Consider the following 17,447-nt stretch of genomic DNA (forward strand, 5'->3'; position numbering starts at 1 on the left):
GGGGAAGCTTTGAAATCCAGAAGATATCCCTGGGATATAATTTCTCCACTCTCTCATACTACCTCCATGCATGTTGAGAGTTGCAAGAGAATGACTGGATATGGCAGTTAGGGGAGGAGCTATATAACAGCTCTGCTGTGGGAGTCCTCTTGCAACTTCCTGTTGGGAATGAGAATATCCCACAAGTAATGGATGATCCGTGGACTGGATACACCTTACAAGAGAAATGTTCATCTATTTCCTGCCTGAGAGTAAATAGTACAACACCGGTACCATTTAAAAATAACAAACACTTCATTGAAGATAAAATAAAACTAACAGTTTAACACCTCTTCTCTTTACTCTTCCTGCTTAGAGCAAGCAAAGGAGAATGACTGGGGGGTGGAGTTAAGGGGGGAGCTATATAGACAGCTCTGCTGTGGTGCTCTCTTTGCTACTTCCTGTTAGGAAGGACAATATCCCACAAGTTAGGATGAATCCGTGGACTCGGTACATCATGCAAAAGAAATTGGTGATAAAAGTAAATTGGAAAGTTGTTTAAAATTACATGCACTATTTGAAACATGAAAGTTTTTTGGGGACTTGACTGTCCCTTTAACATAATATAAAACTACTATTAGCTGCATTATGACAATATTGCATAAATTACATAAGATATTGTTTACACTTGGTCTCATCCCCTCTCCAAGCTGTACCATTTTACAAATATTCTGAAACCTCTACTGGTCCCAAGCAGTTTGAATAAAGGGTTTTGTACCTGTGTAGTATCATCTCACCACATACACTTGTATTGATTTTACTGGTACAATTGTACAGTAGAACATAAAGTTATATTGCACTTGACTTGTCAGTTTAGATATTTCCTTGGCTAAGACAGTCATTATAAAATATCACATTGACAAAGTAAGTCATTTTTAATGATCTAATCACTAAATACTACAGTAAAAAAGATCACACCCACCTTTTTCTTGGATACACGGAAAGGCTGAAAATAGACCATCATTGGATCTCCACTGTCCTTGTAAGTCTCCCAGAACTTATTACCGCTTTTTGTGGCCAAAACATTTTTTAAGCAAGTAGCTGCTGCCGAACGTACCTGTATACTGATGCAAGAGAAATGCAGATATAATTAATATGATGTGCAACAAATTATATTATTTTTAATAATCGTAAAATAGAAGAGCTATGGTTTGATAGCAACTGTGAAAAAACTGAGACAGAACGTAATGACTGCAGCTGAAGGAGCTTCCTGGCACCAAAATGGCAAAAAGAAGATCCCATATAATTACAATATAGATAATATAAGTCTTCTAAGCAGCAGGATCATGGTGTAAAATCCAATAGGTAAATATGCTGTATTTGACCAGCTGTAATTATCCCTTTACAGAATAAACAACTGTGTTAATACATTGCAGTATATTCTGCAGAAGTACATCCTACACCTGTGGATTCACTTTTAAGGTATTTAATTTTAAGCTACTTAGAGAATGATGACATTACATTTACAGCATATACTTTTTGGGAAAATAATGGTCTGCCATTCCTTTACTATACTAATGAGACATTTATATTGGCCAGTTCATCTACGTATAAACTAGTATTGTAACGTGTATTTTATATTTATTTATCCTTTTTTACTTAGAAACTAAAAATATTAAAGTGATAGGAAAGTCAAAATTAAAAAGGCATGATTTCAGATAATGTAATTTTAAGACACTTTTAAAGTCACTTATGTTACCAGATGTACATTGTTCACTTGGCATCCTTTGTTTTAAAGAATATGTATATATCAGCAGCAACGCACTACTCAGAGCTAGATGCTGATTGGCGGCTACACAAAGTCTCTTGTTATGGCCTCACATGATGTGTTTATAGCTAGCTCCAGTAGTGCATTGCTGCTCTGAAGCTAACTTTAACTAAGTGTTTATTCCCCTTGCAGTTATATGCAATCAATAGTGCAATAATAAACTGTTCTAACATTTAAGAACATTTTATTTTTGCACTTTTATGTCCCTTTAAAAGTAGGCCAAACACAGGGACCTGGTTCAATATGTTTTGGTCACCCAATGGTAACTTAGTGGTTAGCAAATCATAATATACATGCTGCTATAGCTAAAGAGATAGACAGATAGATAGATTAGATAGATAGAATAGACCTGCACTAATTAAAGACAAGCCTGCATTAGGATTGTACAAATTCTGCACTCTCCTATGTATAAACTTGCTGCTATGGGCCCCACAGTACTTGGGCCCTGGTGCCACTGCACTAGCTGCACCAGTGGTAGCTCCGCCCCTGAGTAATGTTCCAATACAGCAATTACAGTGAAGTAACAATTTAAGAGCAACCAACAGGTAAACTGCTACCAGAATAATGATATACCCCAGCATTATAAACCAATGACGTTGCCACAACATAGATAAACATAAGTAGAACAATAAATAATACGCACCAGGGATCAGTCAATGCACTGTTTATTAAAGTCAGAATGACGAGCAGCCACTGAAGCTCTTTTTCATCAAACAGTTCAATAGCTTTTAAATAAACAGGATCTTTTCTGTGCTGTAGGGCTATGGTGGACAAGTCAATAGGGCCCAGTTCTCCGAGACAGCTCCCAACTGCTTCTGCAAATAAAAACATGGCAATGGATGACATAAATGGCATATTTGTAATTTGTTAGGGGTTTTGAATTTGAACTGGGATTGGGATGAACATGAAAAAGCAAAAACTAGACCCAATGATTTACAAGAATGTGATGACACAAATATGATGATTATTTACTTACCTAGAATTTCTTTTCCATTAGAGTGATGGACAGCAATCTTTGAGAGCAGTAGCAATCTCACAACTAGCTGTGCAATGACACCATCATGAGGGGTTCCTGGTTAAGTAGCACAAAATAGAAGACAATTCTGTTAATATATAAAATAAATACTTATTTCTGAGTTTGACTGTTGTGTGTTAGTAAGTTTACATTTATCAGGAGAGATACAGATAAAACAAAATTTATGCTTACCTGATAAATTTATTTCCAGACATAGAGAGTCCACAACATCATTCCAATTACTAGTGGGATATACACTCCTGGCCAGCAGGAGGAGGCAAAGAGCACCACAGTAAAGCTGTTAAGTGTTGCTTCCCTTACTCATAACCCCCAGTCATTCAACTGAAGGGAAATGGAAAAAGAAGTTAACACAAAGGTGTAGAGGTCAACAAAAATATATAAAAAAACATAATTTATGCTTACCTGATAAATTTAGTCCACGGATCATCCATTACTTGTGGGATATTCACCTTCCCAACAGGAAGTTGCAAGAGGATCACCCACAGCAGAGCTGCTATATAGCTCCTCCCCTAACTGCCATATCCAGTCATTCGACCGAAACTAGCCGAGAAAGGAGAAACCATAGGGTGCAGTGGTGACTGTAGTTTAAAATTTAGACCTGCCTTAAAAGGACAGGGCGGGCCGTGGACTGGATACACCACAAGAGAAATAAATTTATCAGTTAAGCATAAATTATGTTTTCTCTTGTTAGGTGTATCCAGTCCATGGATCATCCATTACTTGTGGGATACCAATACCAAAGCTAAAGAACACGGATGAAGTGTGGGACAAGGCAGGTACTTAAAAGGAAGGGACCACTGCCTGTAGAACCTTTCTCCCAAAAATAGCCTCCGAAGAAGCAAAAGTATCAAATTTGTAAAATTTTGAAAAGGTATGAAGCGAAGACCAAGTCGCCGCTTTGCGAATCTGTTCAACAGAAGCCTCATCTTTAAAGGCCCAGGTGGAAGCCACAGCTCTAGTAGAATGAGCTGTAATCCTTTCAGGGGGCTGCTGTCCAGCAGTCTCATAGGCTAAGCGTATTACGCTCCGAAGCCAAAAAGAAAGAGAGGTTGCCGAAGCCTTTTGACCTCTCCTCTGTCCAGAGTAAACAACAAAACAGGGAAGATGTTTGACGAAAATCTTTAGTCGCTTGTAAGTAAAACTTTAATGCACGGACTACGTCCAAATTATGTAAAAGATGTTCCTTCTTTGAAGAAGGATTAGGACACAATGATGGAACAACAATCTCTTGATTGATATTCTTGTTGGAAACTACCTTAGGTAAAAACCCAGGTTTTGTACGCAGAACTACTTTTATCTGTATGGAAAATCAGATAAGGAGAATCACATTGTAAAGCTGATAACTCAGAGACTCTACGAGCCGAGGAAATAGCCATCAAAAACAGAACTTTCCAAGATAAAAGTTTGATATCAATGGAATGAAGGGGTTCAAACGGAACTCCTTGAAGAACCTTAAGAACCAAGTTTAAGCTCCATGGAGGAGCAACAGGTTTAAACACAGGCTTAATTCTAACCAAAGCCTGACAAAATGCCTGGACGTCTGGAACCTCTGCCAGACGCTTGTGCAAAAGGATAGACAGAGCAGAAATCTGTCCCTTTAAAGAACTAGCTGATAATCCTTTATCCAAACCCTCTTGGAGAAAGGACAATATCCTAGGAATCCTAACCTTACTCCATGAGTAATTCTTGGATTCACACCAATGAAGATATTTGCGCCATATCTTATGGTAGATTTTCCTGGTTACAGGCTTTCGTGCCTGTATTAAGGTTTCAATGACTGACTCGGAGAAGCCACGCCTTGATAAAATCAAGCGTTCAATCTCCAGGCAGTCAGTCTCAGAGAAATTAGATTTGGATGATTGAAAGGACCATGTAGTAGAAGGTCTTGTCTCAGAGGCAGAGGCCAAGGTGGAAAGGATGACATGTCCACCAGGTCTGCATACCAGGTCCTGCGTGGCCACGCAGGCGCGATCAAGATCACTGATGCTCTCTCCTGTTTGATTTTGGCAATCAGTCAAGGGAGCAGAGGAAACGGTGGAAACACATAAGCCAGGTTGAAGAACCACGGAGCTGCTAGAGCATCTATCAACGTCGCTTCTGGGTCCCTGGACCTGGATCCGTAACAAGGAAGCTTGGCGTTCTGGCGAGACGCCATGAGATCCAATTCGGGTGTGCCCCAACGATGAACCAATTGAGCAAACACCTCCAGATGGAGTTCCCACTCCCCCGGATGAAAAGTCTGACGACTTAGAAAATCCGCCTCCCAGTTCTCTACACCTGGGATATGGATCGCTGATAGATGGCAAGAGCGAGTCTCTGCCCAGCGAATTATCTTGGAGACTTCTAACATCGCTAGGGAGCTCCTGGTCCCCCCTTGATGGTTGATGTAAGCCACAGTCGTGATGTTGTCCGACTGAAATCTGATGAACCTCAGGGTTGCTAACTGAGGCCAAGCTAGAAGAGCATTGAATATTGCTCTTAACTTCAGAATATTTATTGGGAGGAGTTTCTCCTCCTGAGTCCACAATCCCTGAGCCTTCAGGGAATTCCAGACTGCACCCCAACCTAGAAGGCTGGCATCTGTTGTTACAATTGTCCAATCTGGCCTGCGAAAGGTCATACCTTTGGACAGATGGACCCGAGATAGCCACCAGAGAAGAGAATCTCTGGTCTCTTGATCCAGACTTAGCAGAGGGGACAAATCTGTGTAATCCCCATTCCACTGACTGAGCATGCATAATTGCAGCGGTCTGAGATGTAGGCGCACAAATGGAACTATGTCCATTGCCGCTACCATTAAGCCGATCACTTCCATGCACTGAGCCACCGAAGGGCGCGGAATGTTGTAAAGAACACAGCAGGAATTTAGAAGCTTTGATAACCTGGACTCCGTCAGGTAAATTTTCATTTCTACAGAATCTATCAGAGTTCCTAGGAAGGAAACCCTTGTGAGGGGTGATAGAGAACTCTTTCCCTCGTTCACTTTCCACCCATGCGACCTCAGAAATGCCAACACTATGTCCGTATGAGATTTGGCAATTTGGAAGTTTGACGCCTGTATCAGGATGTCGTCTAGATAAGGGGCCACTTCTATGCCCCGTGGTCTTAGGACCGCCAGAAGAGACCCCAGAACCTTTGTAAAAATTCTTGGGGCTGTAGCTAACTCGAAGGGAAGAGCCACAAACTGGTAATGCCTGTCTAGAAAGGCAAACCTTAGGAACCGATGATGATCTTTGTGAATCGGTATGTGAAGGTAAGCATCCTTCAAATCCACTGTGGTCATGTACTGACCCTCCTGGATCATAGGTAGGATTGTCCGAATAGTTTCCATTTTGAACGATGGAACTCTGAGGAATTTGTTTAAGATCTTTAGATCCAAAATTGGTCTGAAGGTTCCCTCTTTTTTGGGAACCACAAACAGATTTGAATAAAATCCCTGTCCTTGTTCCATCTGTGGAACTGGATGGATCACTCCCATTATTAGGAGGTCTTGCACACAGCGTAAGAATGCCTCTTTCTTTATCTGGTTTATAGATAATTTCGAAAGGTGAAATCTCCCTTGTGGGGAGGAAGCTTTGAAGTCCAGAAGATATCCCTGAGATATGATCTCCAACGCCCAGGGATCCTGAACATCTCTTGCCCACGCCTGGGCGAAGAGAAAAAGTCTGCCCCCTACTAGATCCGTTGCCGGATAGGGGGCCGTTCCTTCATGCTGTCTTAGAGGCAGCAGCAGGCTTTCTGGCCTGCTTGCCTTTGCTCCAGGCCTGGTTAGATTTCCAGGCCGGCTTGGATTGCGCAAAAGTTCCCCCTTTTTTTTTGTAGCAGAGGAAGTTGATGCTGCACCTGCCTTGAAGTTTCGAAAGGCACGAAAATTAGACTGTTTGGCCCTTGATTTGGCCCTGTCCTGAGGAAGGGTATGACCCTTACCTCCAGTATGTCAGCAATAATTTCCTTCAAACCAGGCCCGAATAGGGTCTGCCCCTTGAAGGGAATGTTAAGTAATTTAGACTTTGAAGTCACGTCAGCTGACCAAGATTTAAGCCATAGCGCCCTAAGCGCCTGGATGGCGAATCCAGAATTCTTAGCCGTTAGTTTAGACAAATGAACAATGGCATCAGAAACAAAAGAATTAGCTAGCTTAAGTGTTCTAAGCTTGTCAAGTATTTCAGTCAATGGAGTAGCTGTCTGAAAGGCCTCTTCCAGAGACTCAAACCAGAACGCCGCAGCAGCAGTGACAGGAGCAATGCATGCAAGGGGCTGCAGGATAAAACCTTGTTGAATAAACATTTTCTTAAGGTAACCTAATTTTTTATCCATTGGATCTGAAAAAGCACAACTGTCCTCGACAGGGATAGTGATACGCTTTGCTAAAGTAGAAACTGCTCCCTCCACCTTAGGGACCGTCTGCCATAAGTCCCGTGTGGTGGCGTCTATTGGAAACATTTTTCTAAAAATAGGAGGGGGGGAAAACGGCACACCGGGTCTGTCCCACTTCTTAGTAATAATTTCTGTAAACCTTTTAGGTATTGGAAAAACGTCAGTACACACCGGCACCGCGTAGTATTTATCCAGTCTACACAATTTCTCTGGCACTGCAATTGGGTCACAGTCATTCAGAGCAGCTAAAACCTCTCCAAGCAACACCCGGAGGTTCTCAAGCTTAAATTTAAAAGTAGACATATCTGAATCAGGTTTCCCCGAGTCAGAGACGTCACCCACAGACTGAAGCTCTTCCTCAGCTTCTGCATATTGTGACGCAGTATCAGACATGGGCCTTAAAACATCTGCGCGCTCTGTATTACGTCTAACCCCAGAGCTATCGCGCTTTCCTCTGAATTCAGGCAGTCTGGCTAATACCGCTGACAGGGTATTATCCATGATTGCCGCCATGTCCTGCAAAGTAATCGCTATGGGCGTCTTTGATGTACTTGGCGCCATTTTAGCGTGAGTCCCTTGAGCGGGAGTCAAAGGGCCCGACACGTGGGGAGAGTTAGTCGGCATAACTTCCCCCTCGTCGGAATCCTCTGGTGATAATTCTTTTAAAGTTAACAGCTGATCTTTATTGTTTAAAGTGAAATCAATACATTTAGTACACATTCTCCTATGGGGTTCCACCATGGCTTTTAAAGATAATGAACAAGGAGTTTCCTCTATGTCAGACATGTTTATACAGACTAGCAATGAGACTAGCAAGCTTGGAAAACACTTTAAATCAAGTTAACAAGCAATATAAAAAAACGTTACTGTGCCTTTAAGAGAAACAAATTTTGCCAAAATTTGAAATAACAGTGAAAAAAGGCAGTTAAACTAACAAATTTTTTACAGTGTATGTAACAAGTTAGCAGAGCATTGCACCCACTTGCAAATGGATGATAAACCCCTTAATACAAAAAACAGATTAACAAAATGAAAAATATGTTTTTTAAACAGTCATAACAACTGCCACAGCTCCTACTTTTGAAGCCTTTTGAGCCCTTCAGAGATGTCCTATAGCATGCAGGGGACTGCTGAGGGAAGCTGAATGTCACAGTTTGTAATTTTAACTGCACCAACTGTAACTTTCATACTATAACAGTGGAAAGCCTCAGGAAACTGTTTCTAGGCAAAAATAAAGCCAGCCATGTGGAAAAAACTAGGCCCCAATAAGTTTTATCACCAAAGCATATATAAAAACGATTAAACATGCCAGCTAATATTTTATATTGCACATTAATCAGAGTATATACCTCTGATAGCAAGCCTGATACTAGTCGCTATTAAATCACTGTATTTAGGCTTTAACTTACATTAATCCGGTATCAGCAGCATTTTCTAGCAAATTCCATCCCTAGAAAAACTTAACTGCACATACCTTATTGCAGGATACCCTGCACGCCATTCTCCCTCTGAAGTTACCTCACTCCTCAGACATTTGTGAGAATAGCAGTGGATCTTAGTTACTTCTGCTAAGATCATAGAAAAACGCAGGCAGATTCTTCTTCTAAATGCTGCCTGAGATAAAATAGTACACTCCGGTACCATTTAAAAACAATAAACTTTTGATTGAAGAAAAAACTAACTATATTTTACCACTTTCCTCTTACTACCTCCAGCTATGTTGAGAGCTTGCAAGAGAATGACTGGATATGGCAGTTAGGGGAGGAGCTATATAGCAGCTCTGCTGTGGGTGATCCTCTTGCAACTTCCTGTTGGGAAGGAGAATATCCCACAAGTAATGGATGATCCGTGGACTGAATACACCTAACAAGAGAAAATAAAACACAATAAGAGATGAATGTCAAACTCCTCAAAAAGCTGTACCTGTCTTACAGAAATAATTAAAATCGAAAATAATAAAAAATATATATATTTGAGAAGCGCTAAAGAGTAAGCTAAAGACACCAATTAAAATGATAGTGTGTAGCTAAATACAATAATTATCATACAGATAACTTTCAAAATAGTCCTATTTGGTATTCTTATAATACATATATAGATGTTTTTACTATTAGAAAAATATAACTAAAGACTACCAATATAAAGATCGTAAGAAGATCTTGCTGAAAAAGTACTCCATTGCCTGAGCTAAAGGTATTGCATTGTTGAAGTTGCCTACTCCCTGGTGAGGACGGAGGAAAAAGACAGAGATAAGACCATGGAAATATATATAAAAACACTACTGAATCCTTGTGAACCCGCTGGCCGTAAGAAAGGTCTAAAAAATCCTGGATACACGCCAAAAATAGCGTGAACTAATAGAAAACAAGGTAAATAAGATCTGGGCCAGTAAGGGGCGAGAATAAGTAGTGAATATATATATATGACATAATTGTCTATGAATATTGACATTTAACAGCATTGAATGTGATGAGAAGAAAAAGTAATTGACAGTATTTGTGTTACATCTTTTATCACCGCATCTTCTATCGGCAACAGTACACCAACTGGCAAGCATTTGGATACATACATAGATACAAAAGACTGGCACATTGTATTCAGCAAGAATCTATAACATATTGGTTATTGGACACTAACCGGCTGTTGTGTATAATCAAACAACAGATAACGGTTGCTACATTTGAATCACTAAAATCGTTAATTCTGACATTCTACTGGCCAGTAGCAGACACGTGTCCCCAAGGGACACTCCCATATTTGAACGGTCACTACAATCAAGGAACAGTATGGTTTTTTTAGATTGATTGTAAATTTTAGTGTATAGAGTGCGCACTCCTCACGTTATTTTAGGTTTATAGAAGTTATAACCATATGCATGGGACTTTTAATGTGAATTTTTTAGGTGTTGACAGTTAATAAATGATATATTGATTTTTTATAGTCTCCTATCTTCTCTATTATGCAAAGGGATTTATTGTAAGTTTTATTGTTGCAGCATCAATTGGATACTATATCTGATGTATAGAACATTGTATGGATACATCTGTAATCATTAAGGCTTTATATGGCGTTATAGACGAAGTATATTTACTCTATTAAACTATATATGTATTATAAGAATACCACATAGGACTTTTTTGAAAGTTATCTGTATGATAATTATTGTATTTAGCTACACTCTATCATTTTAATTAGTGTCTTTAGCTTACTCTTTAGCGCTTCTCAAATATATATATTTTTTATTATTTTCGCTTACAAAGGTGTAGAGGTGCCTGAGGTTTAGTAAAACATTACTGTCTAATCTAAAGTGTGGGGTCGTGAACTCTCCATGCCTGGAAAGAAATTTATCAGGTAAGCATAAATTTTGTTTTCTTAACTAAGACATGGAGAGTCAACAATATCATTCCAATTACTAGTGGGAACCAATACCGAAACTAGAGGACACGGAATGAATAGGGAGGGAGAATAAGACAGGCAGACCTAAACAGAAGGCACCACCGCTTGAAGAACTTTTCTCCCAAAGGAAGCCTCAGCCGAGGCAAAAATATCAAATTTGTAGAATTTGGAAAAGGTATTAAGATAGGACCAAGTTGCATACCAAAAAGAGGATACAGCCCTAGTGGAATGAGGGGTCAGTCTCTCCAGCAGTCTCATAAGCAAAACGAATCATACTTCTCAACCAGAGGGAAAGAGAAGTAGAAGAAACCTTCTGACCATTAAGCTTTCCAGAGAAACAAGAAAACCAAATCCAAATTGGGCAACAGACGTTCCTTATGAGAGGAAGGATTAGGACAGAGAGAAGGAACCACAATTTCCTGATTAATATTTTTATCCGAAACCACCTTAGGGAGAAAACCCCAATTTAGTACAAAGGACCGTCTTATCTGCATGAAAAATAAGGTAAGGTGACTCACAATGCAAAGCCGAGAGTTATACTCTCTGAGCAGAGCAAATAGCAATAAGAAACAAAACCTTTCAAGATAACAGCTTAATATCTATGGAATGCATTGGCTGAAACGGAGCCTGCTGCAAAACTCTAAGAACTAGGTTAAGGCTTGTCTAGAAAAGCGAATCTCAGGAACTGGTGATGATCCCTGTGGATGGGAACATGAAGATATCAGTCCTTCAGGTCTATGATCGTCATGAAACGACCCTCTTGGACCAAAGAAAGAATAGAACAAATGGTTTCCATTTTGAAGGACGGTACACTGAGAAACTTGTTGAGACACTTTAGGTCTAAAATGGGTCGGAAAAGTTCCCTCTTTTTTGGTAACCACAAACAGATTTGAATAAAATCCTAGACCCTGATTTCTTACTGGAATTGGAACAATCACTCCCAGGGAGGAAAGGTCCTGAACACACTTTAAGAATGCCTCTCTTTTTACCTGTTCCGCAGATAACCTTGAGAGGAGAAATCTGCCCTTGGAAGGACGAGATTTGAATTCTATTTTGTACCCCTGAGATACTATATCCACAGCCCAAGGATATGAGACATCTTGTATCCACGCTTGAAGAAAAAAGGAAAGTCTGCCCCCCACTTGATCTGATCCCAGACAGGGGGCAGACCCTTCATGCTGACTTAGTCTCAGCAGAGGGCTTCTTTGATTGCTTTCCCTTATTCCAAGACTGGGATAAGGGAAAGCTAGATTGGGTTTCCAAGAAGACTTGGACAGCTCCTGCTTGGAGGAAGGAGAGGAAGACTTTTGACCTTTGAAGTTACGAAAGGAACGAAAATTAATTTGACATCCTTTAGGTCTATTCTTCTTGTCTTAAGGTAGAAAGGACCCCTTTCCACCCGTAATTTTAGACATTATCTCCGCCAGACCAGGACCAAACAGGGTCTTACCCTTGTAAGGTAGCAACAGAAGCTTAGACTTGGAGGTAACATCAGCTGACCATGATTTTAGCCACAGAGTCCTGCGGGCTAGGACAGTGAAGCCCGACATCTTAGCTCCCAGTCATGACTTGCATGTTAGCATCAGTGATAAAGGAATTGGCTAGTTTGAAAGCCTTAATCCTATCCTAGATCTACTCCAACGGAGTGTCATCTAAAATCCGTTCTGACAAGGCATTGCACCAATAAGATACTGCACTTGCTACTGTGGCAATACAAACTGCAGGTTGCCATTGAAGCCCCTGATGAACATACATTTTCATTAGATAAGCCTCAAGCTTTTTGTCCATGGGATCCTTAAAGGAACAACTATCCTCAATAAGGATCGTAGTTCTCTTAGCAAGAGTAGAAATATCCCCTTCTACCTAAGACACCGTGCACCATGAATCTCTGATGGAGTCAGCAACAGGAAACATCTTTTAAAGACGGGAGACGGGGAGAAAGGAATCTCTGGCTTCTCCCATTCCTGTGTAATAATCTCCGTCTCACGGTCTGGAACAGGAAACACTTCCACAGTGGAAGGAACATCATAGTAAATGTTAAGTTTACTAGATTTCTTAGGGTTGACAACGACAGAAGCGTCAGAGTCATCCAAGGTAGCCAAAACCTCCTTTAGCAGTAAGTGGAGGTGTTCAAGCTTAAATCAGAAGTTTACTTCTTCATAGTCAGACAAAGGAATTATACGGTCAGAATCTGAGATTTCACCCTCAGAGGCAACCAAGGAATCCTCATCATCAGACTTATGAGGAAGGTCAACCTTCATGGCAGCAGAAGGGACAGATATGTTACCATCTGATAAATGTTTAGATTTCCTCTTGCATTTCTTCAACATAGGAAAAGCAGATAATGCTGCAGATACCGCAGAAGATAATTGTGCAGCAAAATCTGATGGCAAATAAACTCTTCCAGGAGGTTGAGAGGCACTGTATGTGACGCCATTGAGGCTTGGGACGTTTGAGGAGAAAGCTGTGGCATTGCATGAACAGCATCATCCTGAGAGACATTGGGATCAGAAGATAATCATTTATCTTTACACTCTAGAGTTCTAGCTAAGCAAGTTGCACAAAATTGCATAGGCAAAACAATTTGAGCCTCTAGACATAATAGGCATCTATCAAAGGAAACAGATTCTTGATCTATGTCCTAGCTGGTTCCCAAGATAAAAAAATGACTCAAAATAGTAAAATGACTACTGTCAATTAACCAAAATCTTTATTTGATAAAAAGCGTTATATACGCTATATAAATATAGACAATAACAAATTATTTGGAACTCTACACCTCAGATATACTGAGGTGCCCTACCGTAATGATCATCCCACAATTTGACTACCAAAAACTCCCTCAGTGATCGTACAGCAGAGCCGACACAGACGGGGCTGAAATAGAAGTGACGCTCCGAGATTAGACTGATGAGCGGAAAGTCATGTGTACGGCAGAGAAAGGAAACTGCGTAACAATTAAAAATGTGCGTTTTACTACTGCCTAGAATTTCACAGATGCTTTCACTGAAACAGTCCGGAAAAAATAAAAACTGACTAATAAACGTAATTAGCACAGTCAAACTCATAAGCCCAAGACACATTTAAGCCTTAATAAAAGTATTATGCTGACTTAGCCCCACAGAGGAAAATAACTTCTCATATATAAGGGAAGATTAACCCCTAGTCTCCACATACACTATGCACCTGCCCACTGCCAAAATAAATGCTGTATAAAGGATTAAAAATGTCCTAATATACTGCAAAGTAATAATCTTCTTAAGTGCAAGTCTCCAGGACCTAGAAGACAAAAGCAGTTACCTGTAGTCTAGCTGTCCGGTAGGAGGACAGCTCACAAGGCGTGAAAGGACACATACTGTTCATAGAGACCTGTAGAAAAAAGAAAGAACAGAGTAACCAACTCTGGCTTTCTATGACTAGGGCAGCAATTGTGTTAGGAAACCAAGCAAGGACCACCTCACCACTTCCTAACTGCTTAAAAGCCACCACTACTCTTAGTCAAGAGATTGACAAGGACACAGCTAAACCCAAATCCTTGCTTGCAGGGAAAAGTACCCAGAAAAGGAAATAAATCTTCAGACACCAAACTTCACCTCCTCCATTCACAGAGGCAAAGACAATGACGGGGTTATGGGTAAGGGAAGTGACACTTAACAGCTTTGCTGTGGTGCTCTTTGCCTCCTCCTGCTGGTCAGGAGTGAATATCCCACTAGTAATTGGAATGACGTTGTGGACTGACCATAACGTAGGAAAGAAAACAAGATGCATACAATCACATGCACGCCATTAAAGGGATATTTTTACTCTCATTATTCAAATAAAACATGCAATTGTAATCCTCCAGTTTACTTCTATTATCTAATATACTTGTTTTCTTGGTATCCTTTGCTGAAAAGAATACCTAGGTAGGCTCGGAGTAGCAATGCATTACTGGGAGTTAGTTGCTGATTAGTGGCTGAACGTCTATGCCTTTTTTTCATTGGCTCACTCAATGTGTTCTGCTAGCTCCCAGTAGTGCATTGCTGCTCCTTCAACAAAGAATATTAAGAGACACAATGTAAATTTGACAATAGAAGTAAATGAGAAAGTTGTTTAAAATTGTATGTTCTATCTGAATCAGGAAAGAAAATATTTGGGGTTTATGTTTCTTTAACCCCTTCACCCAATCCGACGTATATATACGTTGTGCGGTACTTTGGCTATCGTACCACACAACGTATATATACGTTGTCGCTTTAGGAAGCTCCAGCACTCTCTGCTGTTAAGTTACAGCCGAGATCTGGAGTCTCTGAAGCTTCAGGCATCTGCCTCATATGGAGCAGGAACGCGATCGGTGCTCCGGCTTCATGAGGAGAGATGCCTGATCGTTACAGAGGGTGACACTGTGTGTGTCCCCGTCTGTAACGATCGTTGCTTGTGCCGGTGGGAGGTGAAGGAGGGAGGCGGGTGGGGTTACCAGTGGGGGAGGGAAGAGAGCTATTTGGGAGGGATCAGGGGGTGGGGAGTGTCAGGTGGGAGGCTAATCTGCTAATCTCTACACTAAAGTTAAAATTAACCTTTTAAGATACCTAATAAACCCCTTCACTGCCAGGAATAATAGAAGTGCGGTGCGCAGCTGCAATTAGCGGCCTTCTAATTACCAAAAAGCAATGGCAAAGCCATATATGTCTGCTATTTCTGAGCAAATAGGATCCCGGAGAGACTTTTACAAACATTTGTGCTATGATTGCACAAGCAGTATGTAAATCATTTCTGAGTTTTTGAAAAAAGTACAATTTTTTTAAATTTAATTGCATTTGGCAGTGAAATAATGGCATGTAATATACCAAAATGAGCCTAGATCAGGGGTGGGCAGACTTTTGTAAGGGAAGGGCAACCTGTAATTTTATTCCAAGTGACGTGGTCACCTAACTAAAAAAAAACAACAGCTGAAAATTTTATTTTTGCCACAAATAGCTTTAAAAATCAGCCGCGCTCTTTAATAATAAATACAGTCGTGCTCTATAATTACTGCGAGAGCTCTCTTTACGTCACACTGGACCATCAAGCAACCTTATCTTTGTACTGCACAATAAAGACGGCTCGAGTCTAGGGCTAACGGAGTAGTCAAGCCTGGAACACATGGGAAACCCACAGCTCAGGTACAACGATGACAATTAACTATTCTCAGCCAATAATAGACAGACTCATTCTACAAATTAATTTCATTGGCTGGACGCCATGGCAGGCTTATTAGAGGGCAGGTCCTGTTGGCTGCTCTCCATCCTTCTGCTACTACCTGAAGACTATTGCAAATAGTTGGGAAAGTGACAGCAGCAGGACCTGCAGGCTCTGTACCGCCTTACACAGCAACCAGAGACTGGTATAGCAGCAACAGCACTGACCCGCACAATTTGGTGACAACAAATTCTGGGGACAGAAAGCTGCAGAAACTAGCACAAAGTATAGCTAATATTAGTGTGTCGGAGAAAGTATCAGAGAGCAGCATCAAAGCCTGGTACAGAGTAAGTAAAAGAACCTGAGGGGGAGTACCAGACCCTGGGGAAAAATACAACACCAGACCACTCACCCAGCAGAGCCTTGTGACAAGTAACGGAGGCCAAAACTAGAAAGTAGCAGCAGAATATCAGACAGAGCATGACTTGGAACTGCCAAACCCAAGGATACCGAGCAGCATCTCAGCCTTGCGCATGAAGAGTCTTTACTATGGACTGACCGGTGACAGCTCTTGAGACAAAAAGTAAGCTAGTTTGGGACAGGAAGTAACCAAAGCTGGGGTAGCGAATTCAGCTACAGCCACGCCCCGCATGCTGAAGTACACATACCGCCATCATAGACTCATAGCCAATTTCAAAAGTCTGCATAAGAGAAACATTTCTCATATCTACGGTGACTAGGCTCTTCACTCATAATCTAGATGTGTGAGAAATGTTTCACTTATTATGCATACTTTTAAAATCTCCCAGGCGGTCACCTCAAAATTCACTTGCGGTCCACTGGTAGACTGCGATCTACCTCTTGCCCACTCCTGGCCTAGATCAATACCTTGGGATGTCAACTTAAAATATATATTTAGATTTGATGACCTGTTAAAGGGCCATGATACCCAAATGTTGAAACACTTGAAAGTGATGCAGCACAGCTGTAAAAATCTGACTAGAAAATATCACTTGAACAAGAAAGATTCGTAAGTATTCATACCCCAATTGTAAAGGACTTTAAGCAGCAAATCAGTATGTCTGTCCCTGTCCCGGAACCTGCAAGGGAGCGAGCCTCTTGCACACTCATGTTATTTCCCTATTCAGTTTAAGGAAGTTTACTATGAAATCTCATAAGATTTAAGTGAAATCTCATGAGATCACAGTAAAAGAGTTCATGACCTCAGCACTGCTGATGCCGATTGGCTGCTGTTCATTTTTTCTTCTTTTTTCTTTTTTTCTGTTTTATTTTTAGTATAACTGTCTGCACAGCACTTAAAAAAATACATTTTCGGTGCATCCTGGATTTTCGATTTCGGTCCAGAAATTAAATATCGGTGCATCACACTAGTTAAAGGACCAGTCAACACAGTAGATTTGCATAATCAACAAATGCAAGATAACAAGACAATGCAATAGCACTTAGTCTGAACTTCAAATGAGTAATAGATTTTTTTTCTGACAATTTTAAAAGTTATGTCTTTTTCCACTCCCCCTGTACCATGTGACAGCAATCAGCCATTCACAAATGCATACAGGCTTATTCTTGAACATGCTCAGTAAGAGCTGGTGACTCAAAAAGTTTAAATATAAAAAGACTGTGCACATTTTGTTAATGGAAGTCAATTGGAAA

General features: G+C 40.6%; 1 protein-coding gene across 1 annotated transcript in view; it reads right to left on the reverse strand.

Moving 5' to 3' along the window:
- The window catches only part of ATM (ATM serine/threonine kinase), a 925,848-nt gene that overhangs the window by 472,438 nt on the left and 435,963 nt on the right, over nt 1-17,447 (reverse strand). The window contains exons 33-35 of the mRNA XM_053708547.1: nt 2,784-2,879; nt 2,451-2,622; nt 962-1,103 (exon numbers count right to left, since the gene is read on the reverse strand). Of these exons, the coding sequence (XP_053564522.1) occupies nt 962-1,103; nt 2,451-2,622; nt 2,784-2,879 (410 nt within the window). The remainder of the gene's footprint in view (nt 1-961; nt 1,104-2,450; nt 2,623-2,783; nt 2,880-17,447) is intronic.

This window comes from Bombina bombina, chromosome 3 (genome assembly GCF_027579735.1).
Source record: "Bombina bombina isolate aBomBom1 chromosome 3, aBomBom1.pri, whole genome shotgun sequence".
In the NCBI taxonomy this organism is placed as follows: domain Eukaryota; kingdom Metazoa; phylum Chordata; class Amphibia; order Anura; family Bombinatoridae; genus Bombina; species Bombina bombina.